At 43.0% G+C, this 17,446-nt stretch overlaps 1 protein-coding gene across 1 annotated transcript in view; it reads left to right on the forward strand.

Annotated features, from left to right (window-relative positions):
- slc1a7b (solute carrier family 1 member 7b) overlaps positions 1 to 17,446 on the forward strand; it is a 138,844-nt gene that overhangs the window by 97,797 nt on the left and 23,601 nt on the right. Inside the window, exon 8 of the mRNA XM_064933238.1 lies at positions 14,915 to 15,109. Within this exon, the coding sequence (XP_064789310.1) occupies positions 14,915 to 15,109 (195 nt within the window). The remainder of the gene's footprint in view (positions 1 to 14,914; positions 15,110 to 17,446) is intronic.

A 17,446-nucleotide genomic window follows, 5' to 3' on the forward strand; every position in this document is an offset into this window, starting at 1 on the left:
AATTTGGCCCATTCCTCCTGACAGAGCTAGTGTAACTGAGTCAGGTTTGTAGGCTTCCTTGCTCGCACACGCTTTTTCAGATCTGCGCACACATTTTCTACAGCATTGAAGTCAAGGCTTTGTGATGGCCTCTCCAATACCTTGACTTTGTTGTCCTTGAGCCATTTTGTCACAGCTTTGGAAGTATGCTTGGGGTCATTGTCCATTTGGAAGACCCATTTGGGACCAAGCTTTAAGTTCCTGACTGATGTCTTGAGATGTTGCTTCAAAATATCCACATAATTTTCCCTCATCATGGTGCCATCTATTTTGTGAAGTGCACTAGTCCCTCCTGCAGCAAAGCACCCCCACAACTTAATGCTGCCACCCCCGTGCTTCACGGCTGGGATGGTGTTCTTCGGCTTGCAAGCATCCCCCTTTTCCTCCAAATATAACAATGGTCATTATGGCCAAACAGTTCTATTTTTGTTTCATCAGACCAGAGGACATTTCTCCAAAAAGTACGATCTTTGTCCCCATGTGCAGTTGCAAACCATAGTCTGGCTTTTTTATGGCGGTTTTGGAGCAGTGGCTTCATCCTTGCTGAGCGGCCTTTCAGGTTTTGTAGATATTGGACTCGTTTTATTGTGAATGTAGATACTTTTGTACCTGTTTCCTCTAGCATCTTCATCTTCAAGGTCCTTTGCTGTTGTTCTGGTGTTGATTTGCACTTTTCGCACCAAAGTACCTTCACCTATAGGAGATAGAACGCGACTCCTTCCTGAGGGGTATGATGGTTGCGTGGTCCCATGGTGTTTATACTTGCGTACTATTGTTTGTGCAGATGAACGTGGTACCTTCAGGCATTTGGAAATTGCTCCCAAGGATGGACCAGACTTTAAAAAATATATATATTACCTTTATTTAACCAGGTAGGCTGGTTGAGAACAAGTTCTCATTTAAAACTGCGACCTGGCCAAGATAAAGCAAAACAGTGCGACAAAAACAACAACACAGAGTTGCACATGGGATAAACAAATGTACAGTCAATAACACTATAGAAATATCTGAATACAGCGTGAGAAAATGAAGTAAGGAGGTCTACAATTTTTTTTATGAGGTCTTGGCTGATTTCTTTTGATTTTCCCATGATTTTAAGCAAAGAGGCACTGAGTTTTAAGGTAGGCCTTGAAATACATCCACAGGTACACCTCCAATTGACTCAAATTATGTCAATTAGCCTATCAGAAGCTTTTAAAGCCATGACATCATTTTCTGGAATTTTCCAAGCTGTTTAAAGGCACAGTCAACTGAGAGTATGTAAACTTCTGACCCACTGGAATTGTGATACAGTGAATTATAAGTTAAATTTAGTTTAGTTTGTTAACAAGAAATTTGGAGTGGTTGAAAAAATAGTTTTCATGACTCCAACCCAAGTGTATGTAAACGTCTGAATTCAACTGTAGGTGTGGGCTGGTCGCCAAGGTTAGGGTTAAGGTTAGGGTAAGGGTACAGGTTAGGGTTAGCATTCGCGTTAGGTTTAGGGAAAATAGGATTTTGAATGGGACTGAACTGTATGTCCCCAAAAGGTTAGCTGCGGAAGACTGTGTGTGTGTGTGTGTGTGTGTGTGTGTGTGTGTGTGTGTTAGTGTGTGTGTGTGTGTGTGTGTGTGTGTGTGTGTGTGTGTGTGTGTGTGTGTGTGTGTGTGTGTGTGTGTGTGTGTGTGTGTGTGTGTGTGTGTGTGTGTGTGTGTGTGTGTGTGTGTGTGTGTGTGTGTGTGTGTGTGCGTGTGTGTGCGTGTGTGTGTGTGTGTGAGTGCATGTGTAACCTTCATGTCTGTCAAACTGACAGGTTGAGCAGACAGACATCCAAAGAAGAAACAAACATTACATCTCAACTTGCTCTGTGCTCTGTGACTGGACATTTATGGAGAAGTAATTCTGCATGTTTCATAAGGGGGTTATTTTGGAGTTAATCATGAAACTTAACAGCTGCTGTAAATGCAGCATCTGTTCTCCCCAAAGCAGAATAAAGGTTCATAGTAATTGTTTGCTCTTCTAAGATCTTTTAACATAATGAAGTACACATCTCTTTATATATTGAAATAAAAAGAACTGGTGGTTATGTCGTATGGCAATAAAATGCACAAATAACATGCCTCATGACTTAATTTCCTGTTTACCTTTGATGTGTCATCCTCCTCCAGCTCTCCACAGCTCTGCCACACTGCCCTCATCTTTAGCTCTATGATGTCTTCCTATATCTCTCCACAGCTCTGCCACACTGTCATCATCTTTAGCTCTGATGTCTTACTATATCTCTCCACAGCTCTGCCACACTGCCCTCATCTTTAGCTCTATGATGTCTTCCTTTATCTGTCTATAGCTCTGCCACACTGCCATTATCTTTAGCTCTATGATGTCTTCCTTTATCTGTCTATAGCTCTGCCACACAGCCATTATCTTTAGCTCTATGATGTCTTCCTATATCTGTCTATAGCTCTGCCACACTGCCCTCATCTTTAGCTCTATGATGTCTTCCTATATCTGTCTATAGCTCTGCCACACTGTCATCATCTTTAGCTCTATGATGTCTTCCTATATCTGTCTATAGCTCTGCCACACTGTCATCATCTTTAGCTCTATGATGTCTTCCTATATCTGTCTACAGCTCTGCCACACTGCCATCATCTTTAGCTCTATGATGTCTTCCTATATCTCTCCACAGCTCTGCCACACTGCTCTCATCTTTAGCTCTATGATGTCTTCCTATATCTGTCTACAGCTCTGCCACACTGCCATCATCTTTATCTCTAATGTCTTCCTATATCTGTCTATAGCTCTGCCACACTGTCATCATCTTTAGCTCTATGATGTCTTCCTATATCTGTCTACAGCTCTGCCACACTGCCATCATCTTTAGCTCTATGATGTCTTCCTTTATCTGTCTACAGCTCTGCCACACTGTCATCATCTTTAGCTCTATGATGTCTTCCTATATCTCTCCACAGCTCTGCCACACTGCCCTCATCTTTAGCTCTATGATGTCTTCCTATATCTGTCTACAGCTCTGCCACACTGCCATCATCTTTAGCTCTATGATGTCTTCCTATATCTGTCTATAGCTCTGCCACACTGTCATCATCTTTAGCTCTATGATGTCTTCCTATATCTGTCTACAGCTGCTCTGCCACACTGCCCTCATCTTTAGCTCTATGATGTCTTCCTATATCTCTCCATAGCTCTGCCACACTGCCATCATCTTTAGCTCTATGATGTCTTCCTATATCTGTCTACAGCTCTGCCACACTGCCATCATCTTTAGCTCTATGATGTCTTCCTTTATCTGTCTACAGCTCTGCCACACTGTCATCATCTTTAGCTCTATGATGTCTTCCTATATCTGTCTACAGCTCTGCCACACTGCCATCATCTTTAGCTCTATGATGTCTTCCTTTATCTGTCTACAGCTCTGCCACACTGCCATCATCTTTAGCTCTATGATGTCTTCCTTTATCTGTCTACAGCTCTGCCACACTGTCATCATCTTTAGCTCTATGATGTCTTCCTATATCTGTCTACAGCTCTGCCACACTGCCATCATCTTTAGCTCTATGATGTCTTCCTATATCTGTCTATAGCTCTGCCACACTGTCATCATCTTTAGCTCTATGATGTCTTCCTATATCTGTCTACAGCTCTGCCACACTGCCATCATCTTTAGCTCTATGATGTCTTCCTATATCTCTCTACAGCTCTGCCACACTGCTCTCATCTTTAGCTCTATGATGTCTTCCTATATCTGTCTACAGCTCTGCCACACTGTCATCATCTTTATCTCTAATGTCTTCCTATATCTGTCTATAGCTCTGCCACACTGTCATCATCTTTAGCTCTATGATGTCTTCCTATATCTGTCTACAGCTCTGCCACACTGCCATCATCTTTAGCTCTATGATGTCTTCCTTTATCTGTCTAAAGCTCTGCCACACTGCTCTCATCTTTAGCTCTATGATGTCTTCCTATATCTGTCTACAGCTCTGCCACACTGTCATCATCTTTATCTCTAATGTCTTCCTTTATCTGTCTATATCTGTCTATGATGTCTTCTCACACTGTCATCATCTTTAGCTCTATGATGTCTTCCTATATCTGTCTACAGCTCTGCCACACTGCCATCATCTTTAGCTCTATGATGTCTTCCTTTATCTGTCTACAGCTCTGCCACACTGTCATCATCTTTAGCTCTATGATGTCTTCCTATATCTGTCTACAGCTGCTCTGCCACACTGCCCTCATCTTTAGCTCTATGATGTCTTCCTATATCTCTCCACAGCTCTGCCACACTGCCATCATCTTTAGCTCTATGATGTCTTCCTATATCTGTCTACAGCTCTGCCACACTGCCATCATCTTTAGCTCTATGATGTCTTCCTTTATCTGTCTACAGTTCTGCCACACTGTCATCATCTTTAGCTCTATGATGTCTTCCTATATCTGTCTACAGCTCTGCCACATTGCCATCATCTTTAGCTCTATGATGTCTTCCTATATCTGTCTATAGCTCTGCCACACTGTCATCATCTTTAGCTCTATGATATCTTCCTATATATGTCTACAGCTCTGCCACACTCTCATCATCTTTAGCTCTATGATGTCTTCCTATATCTGTCTACAGCTCTGCCACACTGCAATCATCTTTAGCTCTATGATGTCTTCCTTTATCTGTCTACAGCTCTGCCACACTGTCATCATCTTTAGCTCTATGATGTCTTCCTATATCTCTCCACAGCTCTGCCACACTGCCCTCATCTTTAGCTCTATGATGTCTTCCTATATCTGTCTACAGCTCTGCCACACTGCCATCATCTTTAGCTCTATGATGTCTTCCTATATCTGTCTACAGGTCTGCCACACTGTCATCATCTTTATCTCTGTCTTCCTATATCTGTCTATAGCTCTGCCACACTGTCATCATCTTTAGCTCTATGATGTCTTCCTATATCTGTCTACAGCTCTGCCACACTGCCATCATCTTTAGCTCTATGATGTCTTCCTATCTGTCTATCTGCCACACTCCATCAGCTCTGATGTCTTCCTATATCTCTCCACAGCTCTGCCACACTGCCCTCATCTTTAGCTCTATGATATCTTCCTATATCTGTCTACAGCTCTGCCACACTGCCCTCATCTTTAGCTATATGATGCCTTCCTATATCTGTCTATAGCTCTGCCACACTGCCATCATCTTTAGCTCTATGATGTCTTCCTATATCTCTCCACAGCTCTGCCACACTGCCCTCATCTTTAGCTCTATGATGTCTTCCTATATCTGTCTATAGCTCTGCCACACTGCCATCATCTTTAGCTCTATGATGTCTTCCTTTATCTCTCCACAGCTCTGCCACACTGCCCTCATCTTTAGCTCTATGATGTCTTACTATATCTCTCCACAGCTCTGCCACACTGCCATCATCTTTAGCTCTATGATGTCTTCCTATATCTGTCTACAGCTCTGCCACACTGTCATCATCTTTAGCTCTATGATGTCTTCCTATATCTGTCTACAGCTCTGCCACACTGTCATCATCTTTAGCTCTATGATGTCTTCCTATATCTGTCTACAGTTCTGCCACACTGCCATCATCTTTAGCTCTATGATGTCTTCCTTTATCTGTCTACAGCTCTGCCACACTGTCATCATCTTTAGCTCTATGATGTCTTCCTATATCTGTCTACAGCTCTGCCACACTGTCATCATCTTTAGCTCTATGATGTCTTCCTATATCTGTCTACAGCTCTGCCACACTGCCATCATCTTTAGCTCTATGATGTCTTCCTTTATCTGTCTACAGCTCTGCCACACTGTCATCATATTTAGCTCTATGATGTCTTCCTATATCTGTCTACAGCTCTGCCACACTGCCATCATCTTTAGCTCTATGATGTCTTCCTTTATCTGTCTACAGCTCTGCCACACTGTCATCATCTTTAGCTCTATGATGTCTTCCTATATCTGTCTACAGCTCTGCCACACTGTCATCATCTTTAGCTCTATGATGTCTTCCTATATCTGTCTACAGCTCTGCCACACTGTCATCATCTTTAGCTCTATGATGTCTTCCTTTATCTCTCCACAGCTCTGCCACACTGCCATCATCTTTAGCTCTATGATTTCTTCCTTTATCTGTCTACAGCTCTGCCACACTGCCATCATCTTTAGCTCTATGATGTCTTCCTTTATCTGTCTACAGCTCTGCCACACTGTCATCATCATGAGCTCTATGATGTCTTCCTATATCTGTCTACAGCTCTGCCACACTGCCATCATCTTTAGCTCTATGATGTCTTCATTTATCTGTCTACAGTTCTGCCACACTGCCCTCATCTTTAGCTCTATGATGTCTTCCTATATCTCTCCACAGCTCTGCCACACTGCCATCATCTTTAGCTCTATGATGTCTTCCTATATCTGTCTACAGCTCTGCCACACTGCCATCATCTTTAGCTCTATGATGTCTTCCTTTATCTGTCTACAGCTCTGCCACACTGTCATCATATTTAGCTCTATGATGTCTTCCTTTATCTCTCCACAGCTCTGCCACACTGCCATCATCTTTAGCTCTATGATGTCTTCCTTTATCTGTCTACAGCTCTGCCACACTGCCATCATCTTTAGCTCTATGATGTCTTCCTTTATCTGTCTACAGCTCTGCCACACTGTCCACCTTCCTATATCTGTCTACTGTCCATCATCTTTAGCTCTATGATGTCTTCCTATATCTGTCTACAGCTCTGCAACACTGCCATCATCTTTTGCTCTATGATGTCTTCCTATATCTGTCTACAGCTCTGCCACACTGCCATCATCTTTAGCTCTATGATGTCTTCCTTTATCTGTCTACAGCTCTGCCACACTGCCATCATCTTTAGCTCTATGATGTCTTCCTTTATCTGTCTACAGCTCTGCCACACTGTCATCATCTTTAGCTCTATGATGTCTTCCTATATCTGTCTACAGCTCTGCCACACTGCCATCATCTTTAGCTCTATGATGTCTTCCTATATCTGTCTATAGCTCTGCCACACTGTCATCATCTTTAGCTCTATGATGTCTTCCTATATATGTCTACAGCTCTGCCAGACTCTAATCATCTTTAGCTCTATGATGTCTTCCTATATCTGTCTACAGCTCTGCCACACTGCAATCATCTTTATCTCTAATGTCTTCCTATATCTGTCTATAGCTCTGCCACACTGTCATCATCTTTAGCTCTATGATGTCTTCCTATATCTGTCTACAGCTCTGCCACACTGCCATCATCTTTAGCTCTATGATGTCTTCCTTTATCTGTCTACAGCTCTGCCACACTGTCATCATCTTTAGCTCTATGATGTCTTCCTATATCTCTCCACAGCTCTGCCACACTGCCCACTCATCTTTAGCTCTATGATGTCTTCCTATATCTGTCTACAGCTCTGCCACACTGCCATCATCTTTAGCTCTATGATGTCTTCCTTTATCTGTCTACAGCTCTGCCACACTGTCATCATCTTTAGCTCTATGATGTCTTCCTATATCTGTCTACAGCTCTGCCACACTGTCATCATCTTTAGCTCTATGATATCTTCCACAGCTCTGCCACACTGCCATCATCTTTAGCTCTATGATGTCTTCCTATATCTGTCACACTGCCACACTGCCATCATCTTTAGCTCTATGATGTCTTCCTTTATCTGTCTACAGCTCTGCCACACTGTCATCATCTTTAGCTCTATGATGTCTTCCTATATCTCTCCACAGCTCTGCCACACTGCCCTCATCTTTAGCTCTATGATGTCTTCCTATATCTGTCTATAGCTCTGCCACACTGCCATCATCTTTAGCTCTATGATGTCTTCCTTTATCTGTCTACAGCTCTACCACACTGTCATCATCTTTAGCTCTATGATGTCTTCCTATATCTGTCTACAGCTCTGCCACACTGTCATCATCTTTAGCTCTATGATGTCTTCCTATATCTGTCTCCACAGCTCTGCCACACTGCCATCATCTTTAGCTCTATGATGTCTTCCTATATCTGTCTACAGCTCTGCCACACTGCCATCATCTTTAGCTCTATGATGTCTTCCTATATCTGTCTACAGCTCTGCCACACTGTCATCATCTTTAGCTCTATGATGTCTTCCTATATCTGTCTACAGCTCTGCCACACTGCCATCATCTTTAGCTCTATGATGTCTTCCTATATCTCTCCACAGCTCTGCCACACTGCCCTCATCTTTAGCTCTATGATATCTTCCTATATCTGTCTACAGCTCTGCCACACTGCCCTCATCTTTAGCTCTATGATGTCTTCCTATATCTGTCTATGATGTCTTCTCTCCACAGCTCTGCCACACTGCCATCATCTTTAGCTCTATGATGTCTTCCTTTATCTGCCTACAGCTCTGCCACACTGCCATCATCTTTAGCTCTATGATGTCTTCATTTATCTGTCTACAGCTCTGCCACACTGTCATCATCTTTAGCTCTATGATGTCTTCCTATATCTGTCTACAGCTCTGCCACACTGCCATCATCTTTAGCTCTATGATGTCTTCCTTTATCTGTCTACAGCTCTGCCACACTGTCATCATCTTTAGCTCTATGATGTCTTCCTATATCTCTCCACAGCTCTGCCACACTGCCCTCATCTTTAGCTCTATGATGCCTTCCTATATCTGTCTATAGCTCTGCCACACTGCCATTATCTTTAGCTCTATGATGTCTTCCTATATCTCTCCACAGCTCTGCCACACTGCCCTCATCTTTAGCTCTATGATGTCTTCCTATATCTGTCTATAGCTCTGCCACACTGCCATCATCTTTAGCTCTATTATGTCTTCCTATATCTGTCTACAGCTCTGCCACACTGTCATCATCTTTAGCTCTATGATGTCTTCCTATATCTGTCTACAGCTCTGCCACACTGCCATCATCTTTAGCTCTATGATGTCTTCCTTTATCTGTCTACAGCTCTGCTACACTGTCATCATCTTTAGCTCTATGATGTCTTCCTATATCTGTCTACAGCTCTGCCACACTGTCATCATCTTTAGCTCTATGATGTCTTCCTATATCTCTCCACAGCTCTGCCACACTGCCATCATCTTTAGCTCTATGATGTCTTCCTATATCTGTCTACAGCTCTGCCACACTGCCATCATCTTTAGCTCGATCATGTCTTCCTATATCTGTCTACAGCTCTGCCACACTGTCATCATCTTTAGCTCTATGATGTCTTCCTATATCTGTCTACAGCTCTGCCACACTGCCATCATCTTTAGCTCTATGATGTCTTCCTATATCTCTCCACAGCTCTGCCACACTGCCCTCATCTTTAGCTCTATGATGTCTTCCTATATCTCTCCACAGCTCTGCCACACTGTCATCATCTTTAGCTCTATGATGTCTTCCTATATCTGTCTATAGCTATCTCCACAGCTCTGCCACACTGCCATCATCTTTAGCTCTATGATGTCTTCCTTTATCTGCCTACAGCTCTGCCACACTGCCATCATCTTTAGCTCTATGATGTCTTCATTTATCTGTCTACAGCTCTGCCACACTGTCATCATCTTTAGCTCTATGATGTCTTCCTATATCTGTCTACAGCTCTGCCACACTGCCATCATCTTTAGCTCTATGATGTCTTCCTATATCTGTCTATAGCTCTGCCACACTGTCATCATCTTTAGCTCTATGATATCTTTCTATATCTGTCTACAGCTCTGCCACACTCTCATCATCTTTAGCTCTATGATGTCTTCCTATATCTGTCTACAGCTCTGCCACACTGCAATCATCTTTAGCTCTATGATGTCTTCCTTTATCTGTCTACAGCTCTGCCACACTGTCATCATCTTTAGCTCTATGATGTCTTCCTATATATCTCCACAGCTCTGCCACACTGCCCTCATCTTTAGCTCTATGATGTCTTCCTATATCTGTCTACAGCTCTGCCACACTGCCATCATCTTTAGCTCTATGATGTCTTCCTATATCTGTCTACAGCTCTGCCACACTGTCATCATCTTTATCTCTAATATCTTCCTATATCTGTCTATAGCTCTGCCACACTGTCATCATCTTTAGCTCTATGTTGTCTTCCTATATCTGTCTACAGCTCTGCCACACTGCCATCATCTTTAGCTCTATGATGTCTTCCTTTATCTGTCTACAGCTCTGCCACACTGCCATCATCTTTAGCTCTATGATGTCTTCCTTTTTCTGTCTACAGCTCTGCCACACTGCCATCATCTTTAGCTCTATGATGTCTTCCTATATCTGTCTATAGCTCTGCCACACTGTCATCATCTTTAGCTCTATGATGTCTTCCTATATATGTCTACAGCTCTGCCAGACTCTCATCATCTTTAGCTCTATGATGTCTTCCTTTATCTGTCTACAGCTCTGCCACACTGTCATCATCTTTAGCTCTATGATGTCTTCCTATATCTCTCCACAGCTCTGCCACACTGCCCTCATCTTTAGCTCTATGATGTCTTCCTACATCTGTCTACAGCTCTGCCACACTGCCATCATCTTTAGCTCTATGATGTCTTCCTATATCTGTCTACAGCTCTGCCACACTGTCATCATCTTTATCTCTAATATCTTCCTATATCTGTCTATAGCTCTGCCACAATGTCATCATCTTTAGCTCTATGTTGTCTTCCTATATCTGTCTACAGCTCTGCCACACTGCCATCATCTTTAGCTCTATTATGTCTTCCTATATCTGTCTACAGCTCTGCCACACTGTCATCATCTTTAGCTCTATGATGTCTTCCTATATCTGTCTACAGCTCTGCCACACTGCCATCATCTTTAGCTCTATGATGTCTTCCTTTATCTGTCTCACAGCTCTACCTTTATCTGTCACTCTGTCATCATCTTTAGCTCTATGATGTCTTCCTATATCTGTCTACAGCTCTGCCACACTGTCATCATCTTTAGCTCTATGTCTTCCTATATCTCTCCACAGCTCTGCCACACTGCCATCATCTTTAGCTCTATGATGTCTTCCTATATCTGTCTACAGCTCTGCCACACTGCCATCATCTTTAGCTCTATGATGTCTTCCTATATCTCTCCACAGCTCTGCCACACTGCCATCATCTTTAGCTCTATGATGTCTTCCTATATCTGTCTACAGCTCTGCCACACTGCCATCATCTTTAGCTCTAAAATGTCTTCCTATATCTGTCTACAGCTCTGCCACACTGTCATCATCTTTAGCTCTATGATGTCTTCCTATATCTGTCTACAGCTCTGCCACACTGCCATCATCTTTAGCTCTATGATGTCTTCCTATATCTCTCCACAGCTCTGCCACACTGCCCTCATCTTTAGCTCTATGATGTCTTCCTATATCTCTCCACAGCTCTGCCACACTGTCATCATCTTTAGCTCTATGATGTCTTCCTATATCTCTCCACAGCTCTGCCACACTGCCCTCATCTTTAGCTCTATGATGTCTTCCTTTATCTCTCCACAGCTCTGCCACACTGCCATCATCTTTAGCTCTATGATGTCTTCCTATATCTCTCCACAGCTCTGCCACACTGTCATCATCTTCAGCTCTATGATGTCTTCCTATATCTGTCTACAGCTCTGCCACACTGCCATCATCTTTAGCTCTATGATGTCTTCCTATATCTGTCTACAGCTCTGCCACACTGTCATCATCTTTAGCTCTATGCTGTCTTCCTATATCTGTCTACAGCTCTGCCACACTGTCATCATCTTTAGCTCTATGATGTCTTCCTATATCTGTCTACAGCTCTGCCACACTGCCATCATCTTTAGCTCTATGATGTCTTCCTTTATCTGTCTACAGCTCTGCCACACTGTCATCATCTTTAGCTCTATGATGTCTTCCTATATCTCTCCACAGCTCTGCCACACTGCCCTCATCTTTAGCTCTATGATGTCTTCCTATATCTGTCTACAGCTCTGCCACACTGCCATCATCTTTAGCTCTATGATGTCTTCCTATATCTGTCTATAGCTCTGCCACACTGCCATCATCTTTAGCTCTATGATGTCTTCCTATATCTCTCCACAGCTCTGCCACACTGCCCTCATCTTTAGCTCTATGATGTCTTCCTATATCTGTCTATAGCTCTGCCACACTGCCATCATCTTTAGCTCTATTATGTCTTCCTATATCTGTCTACAGCTCTGCCACACTGTCATCATCTTTAGCTCTATGATGTCTTCCTATATCTGTCTACAGCTCTGCCACACTGCCATCATCTTTAGCTCTATGATGTCTTCCTTTATCTGTCTACAGCTCTACCACACTGTCATCATCTTTAGCTCTATGATGTCTTCCTATATCTGTCTACAGCTCTGCCACACTGTCATCATCTTTAGCTCTATGTCTTCCTATATCTCTCCACAGCTCTGCCACACTGCCATCATCTTTAGCTCTATGATGTCTTCCTATATCTGTCTACAGCTCTGCCACACTGCCATCATCTTTAGCTCTATGATGTCTTCCTATATCTGTCTACAGCTCTGCCACACTGTCATCATCTTTAGCTCTATGATGTCTTCCTATATCTCTCCACAGCTCTGCCACACTGCCATCATCTTTAGCTCTATGATGTCTTCCTATATCTCTCCACAGCTCTGCCACACTGTCATCATCTTTAGCTCTATGATGTCTTCCTATATCTCTCCACAGCTCTGCCACACTGCCCTCATCTTTAGCTCTATGATGTCTTCCTTTATCTCTCCACAGTTCTGCCACACTGCCATCATCTTTAGCTCTATGATGTCTTCCTATATCTGCCTACAGCTCTTTCACACTGCCCTCATCTTTAGCTCTATGATGTCTTCCTATATCTCTCCACAGCTCTGCCACACTGCCATCATCTTTAGCTCTATGATGTCTTCCTATATCTGTCTACAGCTCTGCCACACTGTCATCATCTTTAGCTCTATGATGTCTTCCTATATCTGTCTACAGCTCTGCCACACTGTCATCATCTTTAGCTCTATGATGTCTTCCTATATCTGTCTACAGCTCTGCCACACTGTCATCATCTTTAGCTCTATGATGTCTTCCTATATCTGTCTACAGCTCTGCCACACTGCCATCATCTTTAGCTCTATGATGTCTTCCTTTATCTGTCTACAGCTCTACCACACTGTCATCATCTTTAGCTCTATGATGTCTTCCTATATCTGTCTACAGCTCTGCCACACTGTCATCATCTTTAGCTCTATGATGTCTTCCTATATCTCTCCACAGCTCTGCCACACTGCCATCATCTTTAGCTCTATGATGTCTTCCTATATCTGTCTACAGCTCTGCCACACTGCCATCATCTTTAGCTCTATGATGTCTTCCTATATCTGTCTACAGCTCTGCCACACTGTCATCATCTTTAGCTCTATGATGTCTTCCTATATCTCTCCACAGCTCTGCCACACTGCCCTCATCTTTAGCTCTATGATGTCTTCCTATATCTCTCCACAGGTCTGCCACACTGTCATCATCTTTAGCTCTATGATGTCTTCCTATATCTCTCCACAGCTCTGCCACACTGCCCTCATCTTTAGCTCTATGATGTCTTCCTTTATCTCTCCACAGTTCTGCCACACTGCCATCATCTTTAGCTCTATGATGTCTTCCTATATCTGCCTACAGCTCTTTCACACTGCCCTCATCTTTAGCTCTATGATGTCTTCCTATATCTCTCCACAGCTCTGCCACACTGCCATCATCTTTAGCTCTATGATGTCTTCCTATATCTGTCTACAGCTCTGCCACACTGTCATCATCTTTAGCTCAATTATGTCTTCCTATATATGTCTACAGCTCTGCCACACTGTCATCATCTTTAGCTCTATGATGTCTTCCTATATCTGTCTACAGCTCTGCCACACTGTCATCATCTTTAGCTCTATGATGTCTTCCTATATCTGTCTACAGCTCTGCCACACTGCCATCATCTTTAGCTCTATGATGTCTTCCTTTATCTGTCTACAGCTCTGCCACACTGTCATCATCTTTAGCTCTATGATGTCTTCCTATATCTGTCTACAGCTCTGCCACACTGTCATCATCTTTTTAGCTCTATGATGTCTTCCTATATCTCTCCACAGCTCTGCCACACTGCCATCATCTTTAGCTCTATGATGTCTTCCTATATCTGTCTACAGCTCTGCCACACTGTCATCATCTTTAGCTCTATGATGTCTTCCTATATCTGTCTACAGCTCTGCCACACTGCCCTCATCTTTAGCTCTATGATGTCTTCTTATATCTGTCTACAGCTCTGCCACACTGCCATCATCTTTAGCTCTATGATGTCTTCCTATATCTCTCCACAGCTCTGCCACACTGCCATCATCTTTAGCTCTATGATGTCTTCCTATATCTGTCTACAGCTCTGCCACACTGTCATCAGCTTTAGCTCTATGATGTCTTCCTATATCTGTCTATAGCTCTGCCACACTGCCACACATCTTTAGCTCTATGATGTCTTCTTATATCTGTCTACAGCTCTGACACACTGCCATCATCTTTAGCTCTATGATGTCTTCCTTTATCTGTCTACAGCTCTGCCACACTGCCATCATCTTTAGCTCTATGATGTCTTCCTATATCTGTCTACAGCTCTGCCACACTGCCCTCATCTTTAGCTCTATGATGTCTTCCTATATCTGTCTATTGCTCTGCCACACTGCCCTCATCTTTAGTTCTATGATGTCTTCCTTTATCTGTCTACAGCTCTGCCACACTGCCATCATCTTTAGCTCTATGATGTCTTCCTATATCTGTCTACAGCTCTGCCACCTTCAACTCGGTGTTGTCTTCCTCCATCTCTCCCTAGCTCTAATGTTGTCCTCCTCTGTCTCTCTATTTCTCCCCAGCTCTGCAACTCTGCCTATCACCTTCAAGTGCCTCCTGGAGAACAACCACATCGACCGACGCATTATCCGCTTTGTGCTCCCCGTGGGTGCCACCATCAACATGGATGGGACGGCGCTCTACGAGGCCGTGGCTGCCATCTTCATCGCCCAGGTCAATAACTACGAGCTGGATTTTGGACAGATCATTACCATTAGGTAACAGGAAGAAATGGACAGCTTTTATAGTATAGGCTTTTACAGAACCCTTTTAGCCTTTCTAGGGCAACAACATTCCGCTGAAAAGGCAGTGCGCGAAATTCAAAAATATTTTTTTGAAATATGTAACTTTCACACATTAACAAGTCCAATACAGCAAATGAAAGATAAACATATTTTTCATCTACCCATCGTGTCCGATTTCAAAAATGCTTTGCAGCTAAAGCACAACATATGATTGTTAGGTCAGAGTCAAGCCACAAAAACACACAAGGCCATTTTCCAGCCAAAGATAGGAATCACAAAAAGCAGAAATATAGATAAAATGAATCACTAAGCTTTGATGATCAGTGTCAGATGACACTCATAGGACATCATGTTGCACAATACATGTAGGTTTTGTTCGATAATGTGCACATTGATATCCAAAAATCTCAGTTTACATTGGCGCGTTACGTGCAGTAATGTTTTGATTCCAAAACATCCGGTGATTTTGCAGAAATACTCACAATAAACATTGATAAAAGATGCAAGTGTTATTCACAGAATTAAAGATAGACTTATCCTCTATTCAACCGCTGTGTCAGATTTTTACATTAAAAAAAAGCAGAATCTAAGAACGGTGCTGAGAACCCAAAACAGCCAGAGGAATATCCGCCATTTTGGCGTCAACAGAAGCTAGAAAAAACACTATAAATATTCACTTACCTTTGATGATCTTCATCAGAAGGCACTCCCAGGAATCCCAGTTTGACAATAAATTACTGATTTGTTCCATAAAGTTCCATAAAACCCATCATTTAGCCACTTGTTGTTATTGTGTTCAGCACAGTAATCCATCTTCATGAGGAGCAAGCACTTCGTCCAGACAAAAACTCGAAAAGTTCCATTACAGGTCGTAGAAACATTTCAAACGATGTATGGAATCAATCTTTAGGATGTTTTTAAAATAAATCATCAATAAGCTTCCAACCGGAGAATTGCTATGTCTGTAGAAAAGCCATGGAACGAGAGCTAACTCAGTCGGGAGCGCGCATCATGAGACCAAGGAACTCTGCCAGACCACTGACTCAAATAGCTCTCATGAGCCCCTCCTTTATAGAAGAATCCTCATTCAAGTTTCTAAAGACGGTTGACATCTAGTGGAAGCCGTAGGAAGTGCAACTGTATCCATATCCCACTGTGTATTTGGTAGGTTAAGCTTTGAAAAACTACAGACCTCAGATTTCCCACTTCCTGGTTGGATTTTTCTCAGGTTTTCTCCTGCCATATGAGTTCTGTTGTACTCACAGACGTGGCGTGATCATAACAAGATACAGGAACTCAAGTCCTTTTGTTCACCTAACTTAGAATTCCTCACAATCAAATGCCGACCGCATTATCTACCAAGAAAATTCTCTTCGATCATAATCACAGTCGTGTATATTCCACCCAAGCAGACACATTGACAGCCCTGAAAGAACTTCATTCAACCATATGTAAACTGGAAACCACATATCCTGAGGCTACATTTATTGAGCTGGGGATTTTAAAAACAAGGCTCCCTAAATTCTATCAGCATATCGATTGCGCAACCCGGGCTGGCAAAACCCTGGATCATTGTTATTCTAACTTCCGCAACGCATATAAGGCCCTCCCCTGCCCTCCTTTGGGAAAAGCTGACCACGACTCCATTTTGTTGCTCCCAGCAAATAGACAGAAACTAAAACAGGAAACACCCGCGCTCAGGTCTGTTCAACTCTGGTCCGACCAATCGGATTCCACGCTCCAAGATTGCTTCGATCATGTGGACTGGGTTATGTTCCGCATAGCGTCGAACAACAACATTGATGAATACGCTGATTCGGTGAGCGAGTTTATAAGCAAGTGCATCGGTGATGTACACACAGCATCTATTAAAACATTCCCCAACCAGAAACCGTGGATTGATGGCAGCATTCGCTCAAAACTGAAAGCTCGAACCACTGCTTTTAATCAGGGCAAGGTGACCGGAAATATGACCCGAATACAAACAGTGTAGCTGTTCCCTCCGCAAGGCAATGAAACAAGCTAAGCGTCAGTATAGAGACAAAGTAGAGTTGCAATTCAACGGCTCAGACACGAGAGGTATGTGGCAGGGTCTACAGTCAATCACGGACTACAAAACAAAAACTAGCACCATCGCGGACCACGATGTCTTTCTCCCAGACAGACTAAACAACTTCTTTGCTCGCTTTGAGGACAATACAGTGGCACTGACACGGCCCGCTACCAAAACCTGTGGGCTCTCCTTCACTGCAGCCAACGTGAGTAAAGCATTTAAACATGTTAACCCTCGCAAGGCTGCTGGCCCAGACG

The sequence above is a fragment of the Oncorhynchus masou genome, chromosome 24 (assembly GCF_036934945.1).
Source record: "Oncorhynchus masou masou isolate Uvic2021 chromosome 24, UVic_Omas_1.1, whole genome shotgun sequence".
NCBI lineage: Eukaryota > Metazoa > Chordata > Actinopteri > Salmoniformes > Salmonidae > Oncorhynchus > Oncorhynchus masou.